We start from the raw sequence: 18905 nt of genomic DNA, 5'->3' as shown, positions 1-18905 counted from the left end.
ATGGGAGACCTTGAAGAGGCTCCTGGCTTTGGATCAGTATAGCTCCAGCTGTTGCAGCCACCCGGGGAGTGAACCAGTGGATGGAAGACCTCTCTCTGCCTCTCCTTTTGTGTAATGCTGACTTTCAAATAAATAAATAAATCTTTAAAAAAAATATTTAGAGATACAGATAGAGATCTTTCAACTGCGAGTCCACTGCTCAAATTCCTGCAACAGCCAGGGCTGGGCCAGGCTGAAGCCAGAAGGCCAGAACTCAAACCAGGTCTCCCACATGGGTGATAGGGACCTAAGCACTTGAGCCATCACCTGCTACCTCCCACGGTGCTCATTAGCAGGAAGGTGAATCAGAAGCAGTGTAGCCAGGACTTGAACCATACATTCCAGTAAGGGACATAAGGGTCTACAGCAGCAACTTAACCCATGCAGCAAATGCCCACCCTCTGACTACACTTTTTTTTTTTTTAAGATTTGACAGGCAGAGTAACAAAGAGATTGATCTTTTCCATCTGATGGCTCACTCCCCAAATATCTGCAACAGCCAGGGCTGGGCAAGGCTGAAGCCAGGAGCCAGGAACTCTACCCAGGTCTCCCATGTGGGTGGTAGGGGCCCAGGTGGATTCAAGCACAGAAGCAGAAGTGTGTCCCCGGCACACTTCCAACTACAATTTTCATAGCTCTCATTCTTAGTCACCACAATCCACTCAGTAAAAGAATGACCATATTTGTTTTTAAATAGATAATTAACATAAGGGATATCAGATAACTAAGAAAACAAAAGGGTCATGAGGTAACACAGAAGCTGCTACCGTATATACACAAACTGTTAACAACAGTTCCCTCCTGTTAGCAAGATGATGACTAACTTTTTACAAGGCATAGATATTTCATAGATTATTTTGAGAGCTATTTATTTATTTGAAAGGCAGAATTAGAGAGGCAGAGGTAGAAAGTTATCTTCCATCTGCTGGTTCGCTCTCCAAATGGTGGCTCTCCAAACGGAGCTGTGCCGGTCAGGAGCCAGGAGCTTCTTCCAGGTCTCCCACATGAGTGCAGGGGCCCAAGGACTCGGGCCATCTTCTACTGCTTTCCCAGGCCATAGCAGAAAGCTGGATCAGAAGTGGAGCAACCGGTTCTCGAACCATTGCCCATATGGGATGCCCGCAATGCAGGTGGCAGTGCTGCCCTGCTCATAGATTCAAGTAGACCTTAAGTGAACACATGTTGTTGAGTCTTTAAAAAATTCATCAAAATACATGCTATGAAAATACTCTGCAGAGATATAAAATTTTGCACCAAAATCTCTTAAGTCTTGTTTTTTCATGAATATTTTGAGGTAATCTCCATCTTACCTTCATTGGAACAAACGCCATTCATGTTAGTCAGAAATCGTAAAGCTTTTATAAATCAATCAGTGCATTACCGTAGTTCCTCTAAAATGGCTCTGTAATCATTTGGCACATGAGATTTCACCACTGGAAAGCACAATCACATCATGAAGTTGCACATTTAGGAAAAAAACTGCCAATGGTTGTAACATTGACATTGACTAGTAGACTCCTCTACTTAAACAGCCCAAGAAAAATCAATTTCCTGGGACAAATACATCCTTAAGGTATGTACTAAAGTTTTCCCAACTTACCTACGGTAGCTAGTATCAAACAGCAATTTTGTTTGCCCTCATTCCTACTCTAGTGTAGCCATTTTGACAAAATGTATTTTCTATCTATGATACCACTGACCAGAGCAACCATCACATTACGTGACTGAGGTGAGTGAATGAATGACCCAAGCCCACCTTTCCTTGGAATTAGAATTCCAAGGTCTCAGTTTCTTTTGGGTGCAGTGAGCTAGCACATAGAATTCAGAACAATGGAAAATGCAGCCAGAATGCATGGAGGGGCAGAGCTGGAGGTGTCTGAACCCTGTCTGCAGTCTGCTCTTTGCTTCCAGGGGTTCTGTGATGCTCCAGCACTCCTCTACCCGCTCTGTGCTTGGGTAGTTGTGGTAGAGCGTCCATACTTGGTCATCAAAACAATCCTAGTACCCTCTTGCTCCTGTTATTGTCTCTGGAATTGGGCTATGAAAAGTGTTTCTGTTCTTTGGAGAACAAAGGTAAGTTATATAATAGCCAACTCTCATTTACTGATCTTTTAAGGAAAAAAAAATAGATAAAAAATAAAAATATATTTCCCAAGTTGAACAAAAACTTCCAGGATGTTCATTTAAAGAAATCACCAGCTATTTTATATGAACATGATGTTTTCCTAGGGCTATGTACTAATAATACATTTGTATGGGTTCAGTAATATCGATATATAAATTCACTTGGGGGGATGAACCAACAGAAGGAAGACCTTCCTCTGTCTCTGTCTCACTGTCTAACTCTGTCTGTCAAAAAAAAAACAACTTTATAATCTAGAAACTCTTCTATCAGACTCAAACACAAGAAACAGAAGTGGAAAAAGTCCTACAAAATGGTTAAAATATGACAGTATATACACATGAAAGTACGAGTATACCTACAAGCAGTCTGCAAGGTACTATCTGTGGGAAGCAATTCTTTTTTTTTTTTTTTTTTGACAGGTAGAGTTATAGACAGTGAGAGACAGAAAGCTCTTCCTTCCGTTGGTTCACTCCTCTAATGGCTGCTATGACCAGCGCTGCGCTGATCCGAAGCCAGGAGCCGGGTGCTTCCTCCTCTCCCATGCGAGTGCAGGGGCCCAAGCACTTGGGCCATCCTCCACTGCCCTTCCGGGCCACAGCAGAGAGCTGGACTGGAAGAGGAGCAACCGGGACTAGAACCTAGGGTGCTGGTGCCGTAGGCAGAGGATTAGTCAAGTGAGCCAAGGCGCCGGCCTGTGGGAAACAATTCTAACAAGCTGAATCACTGAGTTTGTAAATCCACGTGAGAGGAAGCTATAACCCTACAGAAAAACTGGACAATAAAGCTGGCGCCGTGGCTCAATAGGCTAATCCTCCACCTTGCGGCGCCGGCACACCAGGTTCTAGTCCCGGTTGGGGCGCCGGATTCTGTCCCGGTTGCCCCTCTTCCAGGCCAGCTCTCTGCTATGGCCAGGGAGTGCAGTGGAGGATGGCCCAGGTGCTTGGGCCCTGCACCCCATGGGAGACCAGGAAAAGCACCTGGATCCTGGCTCCTGCCATCGGATCAGCACGGTGCGCCGGCTGCAGCGGCGGCCATTGGAGGGTGAACCAACGGCAAAGGAAGACCTTTCTCTCTCTGTCTCTCTCACTGTCCACTCTGCCTGTCAAAAATTTAAAAAAAAAAAAAAAAAACTGGACAATAAAGGCAACTGATTGACAGAACCATGAAGACAGCATATTTCCTATCTGCTACTGTAACAAGTTGGTAGCTTAAAACAGCACAAATGGTGTGGTCTAGTGGGTTAAGCCCTTGCCTGCAGTGCCTGCATCCCATATGGGCACCGGTTCGAACCCCTGCACTGTGTGGTAAACTGGGAGACCTGGAAGAGGTTCCTGGCTTCAGATCAGCCCAGCTCCAGCCACTGCGGCCATTTGGGGAGTGAACCAGTGGATGGAAGCCCTTTCTGTCTCTCCCACCCTGTCTATAACTACCTCTCAAATAAATAAATCATTTAAAAAGCACAATTTTACCATTATAAAGTTCTGTAGGTAAGAAGTCACAGGTCTTACTAGAGTAAAATCCAAGTGTCCCCAGAATTTCATTCAAAGTTTCTTTTATTCTAAGTTTCTTTGTCTTTCCTAGCTTCTGCATGGCCAGTGCAGGTATCCCAGCTCTTCAAGAGGCTGCTGCCATTCTTGGGATCATGGCCTCTTTCCGCCATCTCAAAGCCAGCAAGAGCAGAACAAATTCCTCTCACACTGCATCATTCTGACCTCTTGTATTGCCTCTCTTCCACTCTGAAGGACCCTGTAATTAACTGGGCCCACCCAGATAATCCAAGATAATCTGTTTGAAAAGGTACCTGATCAGTAACCCTAATTCTACTTGCAGCTTTAATTCCCTTCTGCAAGGTGAACACACTCCCAAGATTAGCACATGGACAGCTAGCCATCTTTGTGCTGGACATGGCTCCACGTAGCACAGAGAGAAAGCAGAAAAACTAGACATGGGAACTGAAATAGTCATGCAGGCCATTTTGTGTAGGGACAAGTACTTCAACTACTGGAAGAGCTCCAGGGCTGGGGAACGGGGGTCAAGGTGCTGGACGTCACATACTACAAACAGCCCAGCACTGACCAACCGATGGTCTAATCAACAGAAGGCTTGAAAAGGTTAACATTCACTTGCTAAGAGGCTGGAAAGTTTTTTAAAATACCTTTGAAAAGGCTGTTATGGAAATATAATTATTTCCCTCACCACCCCCAGAAATTTCATTTACACTTTTTAACTGTTGTTTCTTTTTAAAATTTTATTTAAGTTATACAAGTTTCACGTATTTCATATATACAGATTCAGGAACACAGTGACACTTCCCCCTCACCCCCACCCCACCCCCCTCATGCCCATGCTCCAGCCCTTCCTCCTCCTCCCTCTCACATTTTGACTCTTTGATTTTTACAAACATCTATTTTCAGTTCCCTTAATGATCATATAGTTAACCTTATACTAAGTAAAGGACTTCAATAAATAGTATGAAGAGAAAAAAAACAAAAACAAAAAACCCTGACAATGCCAGCCTGGTTTGGGAAATCTGACTTTTTCACAATGTCAGAATTTAGCTACCAAAGAGTGACCAGTTTTATTCAGAATTTAGCTACCAAAGAGTGACCAGTTTTATTTATTTGACCTTCACTTTTTAGTTAAAATGAATAAGAATCTTAAATATAAGAATTCTGAATAAGAATCTTAAATAAAGACAATTCTTTTTGAAGCCCAAAATTTAGAAATATTTAAGCATTCATTATAAATGTTCACATATATTTACTTACATAGAGTGGCCTAAGAACAGTTTTTCCCCTCCAGAAAGAATTTCAAAGAAGTGGTTAGGCAATGAAATTTGACTTGATTATATCCATGAATGCTACTAAAATTTTGAATTTATGCAATTTAAAAACTGTCAACTACATAAAAATCAAACTTCAGATTTGGTGAGAAAATAATTCTAAAACAGTATTTCTTTAAAATGTATACATGTATTTAGATGCTGAACATAGGCAGGAAAACTTTCATTTTAGGGATGAACACTGTAATCCTTAGAGAACCACAGAAAACTATGCTTTCTCAAATCAGTCTTCCATATGTAAGCACAGTGATGCACAGGCAGTACTCTAGAACCCATTCTCATAATAACAAGCACCAACCTTTCTGGAACCTTGACCTTGAAGACAAATGGCTGCTGTGAAATGTTGTGACCAACCAGATAAAAGACTAAAATCAAGCACAAAAAGACAATAATAGAATCTTATTTGGAGAACAACTATGTCATCACAAAGGATGTTTTTAATACATTAACCCTCACAGATGTATACCTAAAGTAATTCTCACAGATTGGGAATGGCACAGGTGATGACGCTGATGACTCACAGACATTACACACTTCGAATTCATAATTCCAAATTGTAAGTGTGACAGCATAACAGGTGACTATAATACACAACACTGACAGACTATGCTGAATGTCCATCAGGTGTCTACAGAGCTCTTCCCCCTTCCCGCCTCTCCTCTGAGGCCCTCTGTGTTTATAGCTCATCTTCATCCATTTCTGTAGGAGAAGTGCTTTGGGCGGAGCAGGATGAGTAAATGCCATACTCAGGGATGGGCTTGTGTGGTGGCCAGATGTTTTCTTGCAAAAGTGGTCTTGGAGACAAAATAAACTGAGTCTCGAATGAATCCAATGCCTCTCCATCTTCCTTCTCCATCAGGAACTGATACTCGCTGAATCTGACCATGCATTTGTATGGCAGGTCCAGTTTGTTTAGGTAGCCTAGCTCCTGACTGTCCACAATCAGACTGGTCTTCCGACTCATATTTTTAATTTCAAAAGAGAGAACTGAGCTGTTGAACTGCTTAAACAGCTGCAGAGAAAACTGAACTCGGGAAGCCTGTTTGTCCTGAAAAGTATAATGACAGACCTTGGAATTTCGGCCAAATTTTACCACTTCGCTGGAGGGCAGTTTATCTCTTTTATTGAAGTCTATTGCTTGAAATATTCCACTTTGAAACTGGGCAGGATGGTAAACAGTCATCTGAAGACAAGTTACCGTCTCTTCTGTGTCAGCATCTTCAAAAGAGGACATGACAGGCAACAGAAACCCAGCCTGCAAGAATTACCACACCAAGTTAGTTCTCACCCACACTGCACACACTCAGAAGAGCGTTTAGTATTTTGATGAAAGGTTCTGGTAGAGGATTTACTTAGACTTTAAATTAACAAAACAATACAGAGTCAAAGCCACTGCCTACAGTACCAGCATCCCACATAGGAGCCAGTTTGAATCCCAGCTGCTCCACTTCCAATCCAGCTCTCTGCTGTTGCCTGGGAAAGCAGGGATGGCCCAAGTCCCTGGGCCCCTGTACCTGCATGGGAGACCCAGAAAAAGCTCCTGGCTCCTGGCTTCAGATTGGCCCAGTTCCAGCAGTTGCAGCCATTTGAGGACTGAACCAGTATATGGAACATTGATCGCGCTCTCTCTCTCTTTCTCTCTCACTGCCTTTGCCTCTCTGTAACTCTGCCTTTCAAATAAAATAAATAAATCTTTTAAAAAATACACAGAATACTTCCAATTCACTAATAAATATGTGGACTCTTACACCAAGTCCTTGAGTACAAGACCCTAGACATAATCTAGAAATAACAAAGAACAGTTATTGACAGCAAGGTGATTGGGGGTAAGCTTAAAAAAACTTCACTTCCTCATTTAAATAAAGTAATGTAGGCCCAAAGAAAATGTACAGCTGTATATTATTATTTTTAACAGATTCAGAGGTTTTATGTTATTTATTGGAGAGGCAGAGATACAGAGACTGACAGATCTCCCACCAATTGGTTCACTTCCCCAAATGCCCAAGGCAGCCAGAGCTAGGCCAGGCTGAAGCCAGTGACAGAGAACTCAGTCCAAGTCTCCCATGTAAGTAGCAGGGACCTGAGTACTTCAGACAAACGCTGTAGCAGGAAGCTGGAACTGTGAGCAGAGCTGGGACTCGAACCCAGGCACTCCAGTATGGAATGAGGGTATCTCAAGAGGCAGCTTAACCACTACACCAAATGCCTGCCTTGAAAATTATATTTTAAATGGAAAAATCGGGAAATTAAAAAAATCTCTTTGAGGCCAGCGCCATGGCTCACTAGGCTAATCCTCCGCCTTGCGGCGCCGGCACACCGGGTTCTAGTCCCAGTTGGGGCACCGGATTCTGTCCCAGATGCCCCTCTTCCAGTGGAGGATGGCCCAAGTACTTGGGCCCTGCACCCCATGGGAGACCAGGATGAGTACAGATCAGCGCGGTGCCAGCCGCGGCAGCCATTGGAGGGTGAACCAACAGCAAAAGGAAGACCTTTCTCTCTCTCTCTCTCACTATCCACTCTGCCTGTAAAAAAAAAAGAAAAAAAAAGAAAAAAAAAAGAAAAATCTCTTTGGTTTGAACACACTCAGAAGACCTACATATGAAGAAAACCTACAGCCTATTAATTGTATTATAATTAAATGTATTATGAACTTAATATGGTTAAAGAAATTTAACAGTTATAAACAAATATCTGCAACAGTTATCCTTTCTTTTATCACTTGGTTTTCTAGTAGGCAAACCATGAAAAATGGCAAATGCTTTAAATGGTTGTTTTATTCTGTAATTTTAAAATTTAGACATGACATACATGAAAATAAATAAATAACTCTCCACGAAGTAATTCTAAATACCATCATCTTCACCATTACGGGAATTACTTATTTTTGTCAATAGTTCCTAACGACCGGAGGGTCAAACTGACATTAACTATAAATAGCACCACTGCCGTTTGCCATATCTCTCCAGGGCCCAAAGGCTTCAGAGTCCCCCACCCCCACCCACACTTCACATTTATCTTCCACAATTAGCCAAGTATTTCAAGTGGCTTAACAGAAGAGGAAAATTAGTCACTATGATTTCTGTGAAGTGTTTTGACATGGAACTGCCATTTGAAAACAGATTTTTAAAAAAAGAATTACAGGCTCCTGATTTAAAAGTTCAAACACAAAAAGAATTTAAAAAAAAGATTCCACCACCTTACCCTTTGTCTTCCTCTCTTATCATCAACCACTGTAAAAGTTGCTTTTACCCTTATAGTAGTATAACTATGTGTACACACGGACACACACACAAACACACACACAGAGGAATCTCCACAGACAGTAACCTTTTCTTACACAAATAGAAACATGCTATACTGGTACTGAGTTGTGGACTTCGCGTTCTTCCATTAATAACACCTATAGGCGATTTTTCTCCATGTCTATACATTGAAGTACGCCTCATTCCCTACCAGATTCACAGCATCCTTTCGTGTGGTGATAAACTCATCTCTACTCCCTGCAGTTCTTACATAACTTCTGTCCATTTATGATGATTTGGGGTTTTTGGAACAATAGCCTTATGTGAAGTTGATATGTAGTTTTATGATTTTTTGTTGGCCATCTATATTAAAAGTTGGTGTCAAAATTATGCAGATTGAAAAACAGAATTTTTTCCTTCCCTTTCTGTGCTATTTACTTTTTTAAAAAATAAAAGATTTCATTGACAAGTAGAGTTACAGACAGTGAGAGGGAGAGACAAAGAGAAAGGTCTTCCATCCTCTGGTTCACTCCCCAAACGGCTGCAACCGTCAGAGTTGGGCCGATCTGAACCAGGAGCCAGGAGTCTCCTCCGGGCTCTCCCATGCTGGTGCAGGGGCCCAAGCAATCTATCCATCTTCCACTGCTTTCCCAGGCCACAGCAGAGAGCTGGATGAGAAGAAGAGAAGCCAGAACTAGAAGCAGTGCCCATATGGGATGCCAGCGCTGCAGGTGGAAGATTAACCCACTGTGCCACAGTGCCAGCCTTTGCGCTATTTATTTTTAAGATACAACGTTTTCTTCTATTTTGTTAACAATAAAACTCTTGATCTATTCAACTATTCAACAAACAAGAGCTAAGCAAGATTTCCTTTTAGCTGATTTGGAACTACATCTTCAATTTTAATGTTACATTCATAAAATATCTCCATCCAGGCAACAGATGTCCAATTATAAGTAGAAAAGATGAGAACACTCAGAGGCTTGAGCCAAGGGTGGTAAAAATTACTATGAAACCAGCATCAGCAAGAATTAACACGCCATGGTATTACTGGCTAATCCATCCTACACTGTCATTTGAAGACACTTTAATTATGATAAAAGCTCATTGTTCAAGAGGTAGACAGCATAAAAGAGTAAGTCATGAGATGATGCAATTAGGAGGTGACAAGAAAAGACCCTGCTGTTAGGATGTGATGCTTGGGTAATTTCTACTTTCCTCTGTATGTTTCCCTGTTTATTTTTAAAATTTCCCATAATAAACAGGTATTACACTTGCAATGAAACAAATCAAAATAATAAAAGTGTATACTTTGTCTTGGATATGTTTCTATCATTCTAGTTCATTCCTGGATTTTGGACAATAGTTCCAAAAGGATAACCAGGTTAGAAGCCACAGTATGGCTCAATCACTTCTAGCCCCTGCCACCCACATGGCAGACCTGGATATAATGTCAGTGTCCTGGCTTCAGCCTCACCCAGCCCTGGCTGTTGTGGGTACTTGGGAGTGAATCAGCAAATGGAAGATCACTCTTCTCTGTTGCACTGTTGCTCTGATTTCAAATCACTGACTATGAGTAAGTAAACATTTTAAAGCCATGACATTCCAGATGTAAAGTAGCCTTTTTTGGTAACACCTAAATTTTGTTTTAATATGCTATACATAACCCATTAGCTTATAATCCAGTCTCTTGAGCAAATCCACCACCAAGAAAAGTATGCAACATAGGGCTCTTATGACTAGCACCAGGGAAGATATATTATCCACCATAACAGGAAAAACTGGCCTTCTGGGTTATAAGTCTGGGTCTAAGCATCTTGGCGTAAGCCAACTTTCAGGGCTGGATGAACCTCAAGGTTCACAACAGTGACCCCTTGCGGCAGACACTGAGATAGACCATATCACTCAACCAACCTATCCTTACCAGTTATGCGGCTTTCCATTGTCAGTCCACTCCACTGAAAACTATGTCAACACGAATGGTGACACGGACAGACACAGGACTGAGTGGAAGCTCCAAGCCGCTGCTTTAAGTAGTCACTCTACAGTTCTCTCTTCCAAGTAGCCACTTCCCTCTTATCCTTGCCACATCAGCAGTTCCCCAGATAGTGCAGCCTCGGTCCCAGAGGGAAGGGCCACAGGTAGACAGAAGACACACAATACAAGCAAGGAAATCAACATTTTTTCCCCGCCAGTCATTGCTATTTTTGAGGTCATTTGTCACCACACTCTAATGTAGCCAATCTGTTAACCCCCTGAGCCAAAACGTCTCTCTACTGAATGACCTGAGTCCCTTGCATTTCATAGTCATCAACAGAAAAGCCAGAAACCAATGAACAAGTAAAATAATAAGTTCGTGGATTTAAGATAAATCATTGGTGTTAAAGTTCTCAAAACAGCTTTTTGAAATGCCAGTCCTAAGTGATCAAAGAAACAGAAGTGCAATGCTGGGAGCGGGGTAACAGCGGTCACCTCCGGGGAGGGAACCTGGGGCCAGGAGCAGGCAGGAGGATGACTTGAACCACACCACCTGCACTAAGTACCCACTGCAACACTGAGCAAATCTGTCCTCTACAAAAACCGCAAGCCCTCTGACTTTTATGGATCGAAATGGAGCTGAAAATCCACCAGGTATCATTAAAGCGGTGAATTCTGATAGCTGACATCAAACAGTTGTAAAACACTCATGATGTCTGCCAATTAAAGGCACTACAGATACCAAGCCAAGCTCTACTATAAGGAACCTTATCACTGAACGTGTGAAAAAGAAAACATAGACACAGCGTTTGGGTGTCAGAAGAGAGTTAAGGCTTCCTGCTGGTTGGCAGGAACACCGCAGGCACTCCCCCGGGAATCTCCAAGCTGCAAAGGGAAGGGTAAGATCCGGAGGGAAGGCAGGCAGGAAAGAAGAGCCGGTGTCAGGTGCAAAAACCCCGCCTCCACCTCCAACCCCTGCCCCCGGCTCCAGAGCCCCTTACCCCAGGAGGCCGGCCACCCTCCCACCACCCTGCAAAGCCAGAGCAGAGACACCCCGGCTTGCAGACGGGGTTTGGTCTTCAAATGTCGTGAACAGAAAGCCGTGTAGGGAGAGTTTTGCTGACAGCAGCCAGGTGTGTGAGCACGTTACTAGAAAGTTTGGGGTCCCTGGGCAATCAGGCACGCCAACCACGCTTCTCACGCTTTAAGAGCCAGAGTCTCTTAAAAGGAACGTGACAGTTTACGACTACTAGATTTCCCAAAGGCGCCTGTAACCTCGGCGTCGGCTCTGGGCGACGCGTTAGTAGGGTATGTTACTCCTCTAAAGCTGCAACTTCACCTCCGGCCCGCCCCTCCCCGAGGTCCCCCTGCTATCGGGGGTGACCGCAGATAGGAAAGGCTTTTCTCCCCGGACAAACGCCGGAGCCAGTCGGAGGGGAAGAGAAACGCGGCGCGCAGCGAGAGACAGTGCCGTCCCCGGGCCGTGCTCACGGCGCCCTGCGGCTCCGCAGACTCTGAGGACTCCCCGGCTAGCCGGGCAGCGCTGCGGGGCAGGGGCGCCGCTCACCGAGCACAGAGCTGGCGAAAAAGAGTGATGAAGGCGCAACGCCGCGGGAGGGGAGCCCAGCGGGGTGCCTCGCTCCGCTTCTCCGCGGGGTTGGAGCGGGGTGGATGCTGGTTTCCAGAAAACCTGGGAAGTTTCTCTTCGCAACTTTGAAAGGCGGGGAAAGTCCCCAGAAACAATGGATTACTGTATTTTCCTACAGAGACGGACGGAAGCGGGCAGGCAAGGCCGGGACCAGTCCTCCGCGGAGGAACTTCTGGCGCGCACGCCGCTCCCCGCGCCGCATCCTTTCTGTAGTTCCCAGCTTAGGAAAACGTTGGTCCACAACAGGAAAGTACAAGGGAGACACCGGCCCCGCCACCCCACCCACCGTCTCCAGTATTTCTCTGTGGCCCCCTCCTCCACCAACAGTCACCTGTTTCCTAGAGCTGGGATCACGCTACCGCTAACGACTTTCTCCAGCCTTTCCTCAGTATCGGACGCTGCCGTCTTCGGGAGAGGAACACACGACAGCCCCCTGCCTCAGCCCCAGACCGTCACCCGGCAGGTACCTTGGGGCTCCAAGTCAGCGACCTTCCCGGAGCAGATTCGCTTTCCAGGCTCTGCACGAGGCTAGTGGAGATGCACCGTCCGCAGCGCCGCGTCCGCACTCGACTCGGCGGAAGCGCTCGCGGGCCCGGAGGCTGCTCCGGTACCAACCACAGGTGGGAGACGCGGAGCAGTGCGGGGCAGACAATGCGGTTGGGGGTGTAGGCAACCGCGGGCAGCCGTCCAGCTCGCGCGCGCTGCCTCCGCTCCGAGCGCCGCCTCCGGCCCGGGAGCGTCTGCGCGGGCCACTGCTGAGGCGCGAGGCTCGCAGGCTCCGCCCGCCCCCGAGGGCCCGCCCCCGGCCGCGCGGCCTGCCAGCCGCCGACGCCCTTTCCCGCCGGAAGCCCTGTCCCGGGCTTCTGCCTTTCTGACTTCTGTTGGCCGGGTTTGTTGCGCAGGTCGCCGACCCGGGCCGCACCTCCCCCAAAAGTGGCCTCTGGAGGGCCTGTGACTTGCGAGCTGGATGTTTGGCGAGGAGGGACCGGAAACACTTAAACTTTCCCGGGAACTAAATATTGCCCCGGCGAGCATTTTTACTAACTTGCAGGTTTCCATGCTGATACAGACGTTTCTGTGCCAGTTCTGTATGCTCTGAACATATCAACAGCAAAAAGCATGAGGAAGCACAAGGTAGGCAGATTCTTGCACAGGCTACAGTTTTATCGTTAATCATCAACGTTTATTATTTTTTCTCAGCAGTAGGGACAGCCAGGGGGCCTTCTTCCAAGTGACCAACGTCAAAGGACGTGGAAGATAAGACCTGCAATTTTTGGTTATGCCAGTAAACTCTCACAATAAAATAATATTAGCAGAACTGGACTATCTGATCTTCAATCATCAAAAATATTTTTTTAAAGATTTTATTTATTTATTTTAGAGAGAGCGTTACAGTGAGAGGAAGAGAAAGAGAAAAAGGTCTTCCTTCCGTTGGTTCATTCCCCAGGTGGCCGGGAGCTGCACCGATCTGAAGCCAGGAGCCAGGAGCCTCCTCCCGGTTTCCTACGCGGGTGCAGGGGCCCAAGCACTTTCCACTGCCTTTCCAGGCCATAGGAGAGAGCTGGATTGGAAGAGGAGCAGCTGGGACTAGAACCAGCGCCCCACAATCATCAAAATTAAGGCAAATCAGATGGAAAAATGCTTTACAAATTGCAAAGGACCATATACATAGATGTTGTTAATAAGCGTAGTAAAAAATTGCTAAAAAGTCACGACCAAGCTGGAGATTGCTCTTTCTCTGTTTCCCTTAAAAGTGCTGGCTTACTTGATTTCCTAAATGACCCTAGGGGACTGAAAGCTTGTAGTTCTATATTAAAATCTAATCTCAGTAACAATTGTCTCCTTCTGACATTCTTGTGCCCTGCATTTAGTCTGCCTTGTTCTTTTGATTTTTGTTGAGTCTCCTGCCTGCTTGCCAAAAGCTAGCATGCTTCAGGCCCATGTACAACTGAAAGCAGAGGCACCCTTTAGCTTTAAAGCATTGAACAAACTGGAAAATGCAACATACCACATACTGAAGTGAAAAGTCTGTGTTTGTGTTTTTAAATAATAATTTTTAAAAAGTTTTTAAAAAAAAAAAAAACCTGCATCTTAAAATGGAAAGGAGGACACCCGTGGCTGTAGCTTGAGCTCACTTTCTGGTAGCTGCGGCAGGGACACCCACAGCATTCTTGACTTTCCAGCCTTTGTGACAACTGTCAGAAGGCCCTGAACATTTAAAAGCTTGAATAGGGCCAGAACCAAAAATAACTATGCCTGCTTCCTTCTGTAATTTCAACTTCCGCTTTTTCTGAATATCTCCAATGGAACGCGTACAAAAGAAGCAATGTTAAGTCACTCATCCCTAAATTAGGCAAAGCAATTTGTAATCTGTGCTTTATTGCTGTTTTTGGTTCTGTTACTTTTAAGTGAAGAGATTCTTTCATGGGTTTACTACAGACTTGACTTGTTTAAATTTTATTCCATGTCAAAGTTTAAACAAATAGAGTAGGGAGAGCTTTTAGAGAGAACCATGAATATCATTCTTGGAAAACTAGAATTCTTTTAAAAAAAAAGATTTATTTATTAGAAAGAGAGAGAGAGAGCTCTACCTTCCGTCCACCGGTTCACTCCCCAAGTGGCCACAGCACACTGAAGTCAGGAGCTTCATCCTTCTTTGCTTGGCAGGGACTCAGGTGATGGGGCAATGTTATGCTTTTCCCAGACCCTTATCAGGGAGCTGGAAGGGGAGGTGGAGCAGCTGGGACTTGAACTGGCACGCCTATATTTGCAGGCAGTTTTCTGTTAAAGGAACAAAAAACATTAATTACGCAATAAAAGCCTTCTAGACATTTCTGTAAGGGGTTTTATAAACATCCTCATATCAGGCTATGATTTTTCTTAAAAGAAACAACATATTAGGTGTGGGGGCCCTTTGGCCAAAAGAACAGGCCTGAAGAAAGATAAGGAGCTGCCATGACAAAAATGCAGATAAGCATGTGCCTGCTGGCAGCCACTCTGGAAGCTCTCTGATTTGCAGGTTTGCTTTTGTTTTGTTTAGATGTGGTTGTGTCGTTTGGACAAACCCATCAGTTGGTCCTGAAGTGGCCTAGAAGTGTGACACTTTATCTTGTACTTAGAGCTGCGCAGAATTGCCAGTATCTTCTACATGAGACAGGGTATGGTAAACCTCCTTTCCTGTGAATTTCACGGACTTCAGGTAGCTTTTCAACTTGTTTATCTTCACCTCATAGATATTAAATGTGCTGGGTGAAGTCAGGGTTACACAAAGTAAGCTAAGTACTTTTGGGAAAAGAGTGAAAAGAAGCCTTCAGGGAATTAGATTCCGCAAAACTTGAGCTGGGACCTTTTACCAGTTCAAAACAGAATAAAACAGGCAAGGGACTGACTGATACAAAAAGGAAGAGTTTACTGAATTATCAGTAAACTTAATTTGAAAAATAACGTAAAAGGTACACAATCCAACATATTTAATTCTAGCTTGAAGCGATTTGAAATCTCCAAATTATATTGAGGTTAAAAAAAATTTGTCACAGCGCTGCTGTTCACTGGATAGTGTTCCATCAGTGTTTCCCCAGTGATCACACTCTCAACCGCATGATATGGATTGCATCATGGTTGTAATTAAGTTACTTCATAGTTTGAAACTACAAAAATATTTTTCCGGGGCCAGTGCTGTGGCACAACAGGTTAAAGCCCTGGCCTGAAGCGCCGGCATCCCATATGGGCGCCGGTTCGAGACCCGGCTGCTCCACTTCCAATCCAGCTCTCTGCTATGGCCTGGGAAAGCACTAGAAGATGGCCCAAGTCTTTGGGCCCCTGCACCCACGTGGGAGACCCAGAAGAAGCTCCTGGCTCCTGGCTTCGGTTTGGCTCAGCTCTGGCCGTTGTGGACATCTGGGGAGTGAACCAGTGGATGGAAGACCCCTCTCTCTCTCTGTGTAGCTCTGACTTTCAAATAAATAAATAAATCTTTATAAAAAATTTTTTTTCCCTGAAAAGAATGTTAGGAACATTTTTTAGCTCCTTTCTTTAGCCCATTATCTGCTCCTTCCCAGAGCAGATTTACTTTCCAGGCTTAGCATGAGGCTAATGGAGACGCAGGGTCCCTGCACCTGCTCCATCCACAGCACTGCGTCTGCACCTGACTCGCCCGCAGACCTGGTGGCAATATTTATTTGGATAATCAGAATCCTTTTTTAAAATATTTATTTATTTATTTGAAAGAGCTACAGAGAGAGAGAGAGAGAGAGAGAGAGAGAGATTGTTGTTTGAATTAGAATAAAAAAGTAGGGGGCTGGTGTTTGGCACAGAGGCTATGTCATCATCTGAGACACCAGCATCCCCTATTGGAGTGGCTCCTCTGCTTCTGATTTGGCTGCCCGCTAATTGTGTCTGGGAGGCAGCAGATGATGGCTCAACTACTTAGTCACTGCCACCGACGTGGGAGATCTGGGTTGAGTTCTGTCCTCTTGACTTCAACCTGGCCCAGCCCTGGCTTTTGTGGGCCTTAGGGAGTGAACCAGCAAATGGGAGGTCTCTCTTTGTTTTCTCTCTGCCTTTGCCTTTCAAACAAAGAAAGATCAAAAACAGGAAGCTAATTGTGGTAACACAATCACAGCACATTGAAAAATAAGAATTGCTGTGTCCAAGATGTTCTAACCGTATCAGGTACATACTCATCAACCTTGCCCTATCTGGCTCAGACCCCCAGACTCCACGTAACCCTAGCTTACAGCCGATGCTCTGTGACAAACTGGAAAACGTTTAGAGTCACCTGAGCTAGCTCTTTTCCTATTGGTTCCCTAAGTGGCAGAAAGAATGAAGCCTACAGAGTTCAGATGGGAACCGAGAAAACTTAATGCAGACTTCTGAAGTTAAGTGACTACAATTAAATAGACAATCAAGACGCATGTGGAAAGATTGGCAGGATGCATTACTAAGAGGAAAACAAGTGTGGGAGGAAAAAGTGCTACCGTTGGTGGGAAAGCATGTCTATAAATACATGAACTAGCCACAAGGAGACCCAAGAAATGGGACCGATGATATTGATATTTCTGAGAAAAACATGGCGGCTCTGAGGGGACAGAAGGTGAGAGTGGAGGCAATGTTGCTCCTTGTTTACTGTTTCAAACTGGTGGGGTTTTGTAATAATTTGCATGTGTTATGTTCACACATACAACGTGTTTTAAAGAAGAGCCAAAAAAGAGAAATCCCCCAAGAGACAGGTCTCATTCAGCATTTTAATTCCTTTAATGTCTCGCTGTGGGTTCTCAAGAGGATGGTCAGATGGTGAGGAGAAAAGTAAAGTAAATTGAAAGTATGTCATTGTAAGGAGGAGGGAGAGTGGGAAGTATCATTATGTTCTTGAAACTCTATATGAGGGGGCAGGCACTGTGGCATAGCAGGTAAGCCGCCTCCTGCAGTGCCAGCATCCTATATGGGCACCGGTTTGAGTCCCAACTGCTCCACTTCCAATCCAGCTCTCTACTATGGCCTAGGAAAGCAGTAGAAGATGGCCCAAGTCCTTGGGCCCCTTCACCTAGGTGGGAGACCTGGAAGAAGCTTCTGGCTCCTGAATTTGCATCAGCCTAGCTCTGGCCCTTGGGCCAGTTGGGGAGTAAACCAACAAATGGAAGACTTTCTCTCTCTCCTCTCTCTGTCTCTGTAACTCTGCCTTTCAAATAAATAAATAAATCTTTTTTTAAAAAAGAAATTGTATATGAGAAATACATGAAATCTGTTCCCTTTGTGTGTGTATATATATACACACACACATATATCCCATATATATATATATACACACACACGTGCATGCGCACACACACACACACACACACACACATATGTATGTATGTATGTATATCCCCTGGAGACAGGAAGGCCCTGGAGATTGTAGGGAGAGGAAGCAGTGAGCCAGCCTTAAGCTGTCATCTCTACCCTTCCCTGTGGGAAAGCTGCTGTGGTAGGAAGAATTCTGAGATGGCCCCCAAGTTTCCTGCCCCATGGGGTGCACAATAGAGGCATCCTACTGTGATGACATTTCCAGTCTGTCTTCTCTGAATTGATCTGAAGGGAGGTAGTCCAGCTGGGCTAGACCTCAGCAAGTGAGTTCTTAAAGGGATTGAACTCTTCCCGAAGTCAGAGACACACACTCCTGCTCACCTGGAAACAAGCAAACCTCCAGGCCAGCACATGGCCACATGACAAGGAACAGTTGTGGTTGTCTTGAGGTCATCTTGCTCCAGCATTGACAGGATTTTGGAAGGAGCACACCCCTGCCCAATATATGCTCCACCTGTATACTGAATCTAGGCTTGGATTGGAAGGTTCTCTTCCCACTCAACCTCTTCATCTTACTAAGATTTAAAAAGCATTCCATCATCTGCTTTCTGCCACCACTCCACTGCTTTGTCCATGCTAAAGCCATCTTTGGCCTACTTTGCACACCAATGGACAGGTTGCCATTCTCTTCCTACTTCAATTCTCTATTTCACTTAATACAGTTGACCAGTTCCACTTCATTAAAACCATGGCCCAACCTCTGTATGACTCCCACCCTCCTGGCTTTTAGGCAGGACTGGAATTCTGAATGCATGATCTGTATGTGGTGTCCCATGTTCGATTCTGCTGCTGCTGCCTTCTTCAAATTACATTGCTTGGTGTTGGTGTTAGGGCATAATTTATTTCTTAATTTTTCTACTACTGCTCTAAGCATTTTCCCTCATCTCTCTTATGAACCCGTCTTTTTCTGTATAAATTCTGATATTATTAACTTTCCTCTCTGTGGCCTTCTTTTCATCCTGAATATTTTCCTTTACTAATCTCTATAGCTTCAGAATTTTGACTTCCTCTAAGTCATTTACCTATATTTCTTTTTAAAAAAAATATTTATTTATTTGAGAGACACAATTACAGACAGAGAGAGACAGAGAGGGAGAGAGAGAGAGAGACAGAGACAGAGAGGTTTTCATCCACTGGTTCACTCCCCAAATGACCACAGTGGCTGGAGCTAGGCTGATCTGAAGCCAG

The 18905-nt window shown here is 44.7% G+C and overlaps 2 protein-coding genes across 7 annotated transcripts in view; one reads left to right on the top strand and one right to left on the bottom strand.

The window, feature by feature from the left end:
- TIFA (TRAF interacting protein with forkhead associated domain) overlaps nt 1-14627 on the bottom strand; it is a 122304-nt gene extending 107677 nt beyond the window's left edge. For 3 of the 6 annotated variants that reach the window (XR_016212299.1, XR_016212301.1, XR_016212300.1), the window contains exon 1: nt 12341-12932. Coding sequence is in view for 3 of the 6 variants with exons in the window: in XM_051820092.3 (XP_051676052.1) it covers nt 5683-6240 (558 nt within the window). In the remaining 3 variants the exon portion in view is untranslated. Of the gene's footprint in view, nt 1-4397; nt 6262-12204; nt 12933-14464 lie in introns of those variants that run through there. The other 3 variants (XM_051820092.3, XM_008267475.5, XM_008267476.5) reach the window with 3 other exon arrangements.
- ALPK1 (alpha kinase 1) overlaps nt 12880-18905 on the top strand; it is a 177325-nt gene continuing 171299 nt past the window's right edge. The window contains exon 1 of the mRNA XM_089302927.1: nt 12880-13007. The gene's annotated coding sequence lies outside the window, so the exon portion shown is untranslated. The remainder of the gene's footprint in view (nt 13008-18905) is intronic.

The sequence above is a fragment of the Oryctolagus cuniculus genome, chromosome 8 (genome assembly GCF_051225735.1).
Source record: "Oryctolagus cuniculus isolate XC-2025 breed Fujian yellow rabbit chromosome 8, ASM5122573v1, whole genome shotgun sequence".
Lineage (NCBI taxonomy): Eukaryota > Metazoa > Chordata > Mammalia > Lagomorpha > Leporidae > Oryctolagus > Oryctolagus cuniculus.
This window is presented reverse-complemented; position numbering and strand designations above follow the sequence as displayed.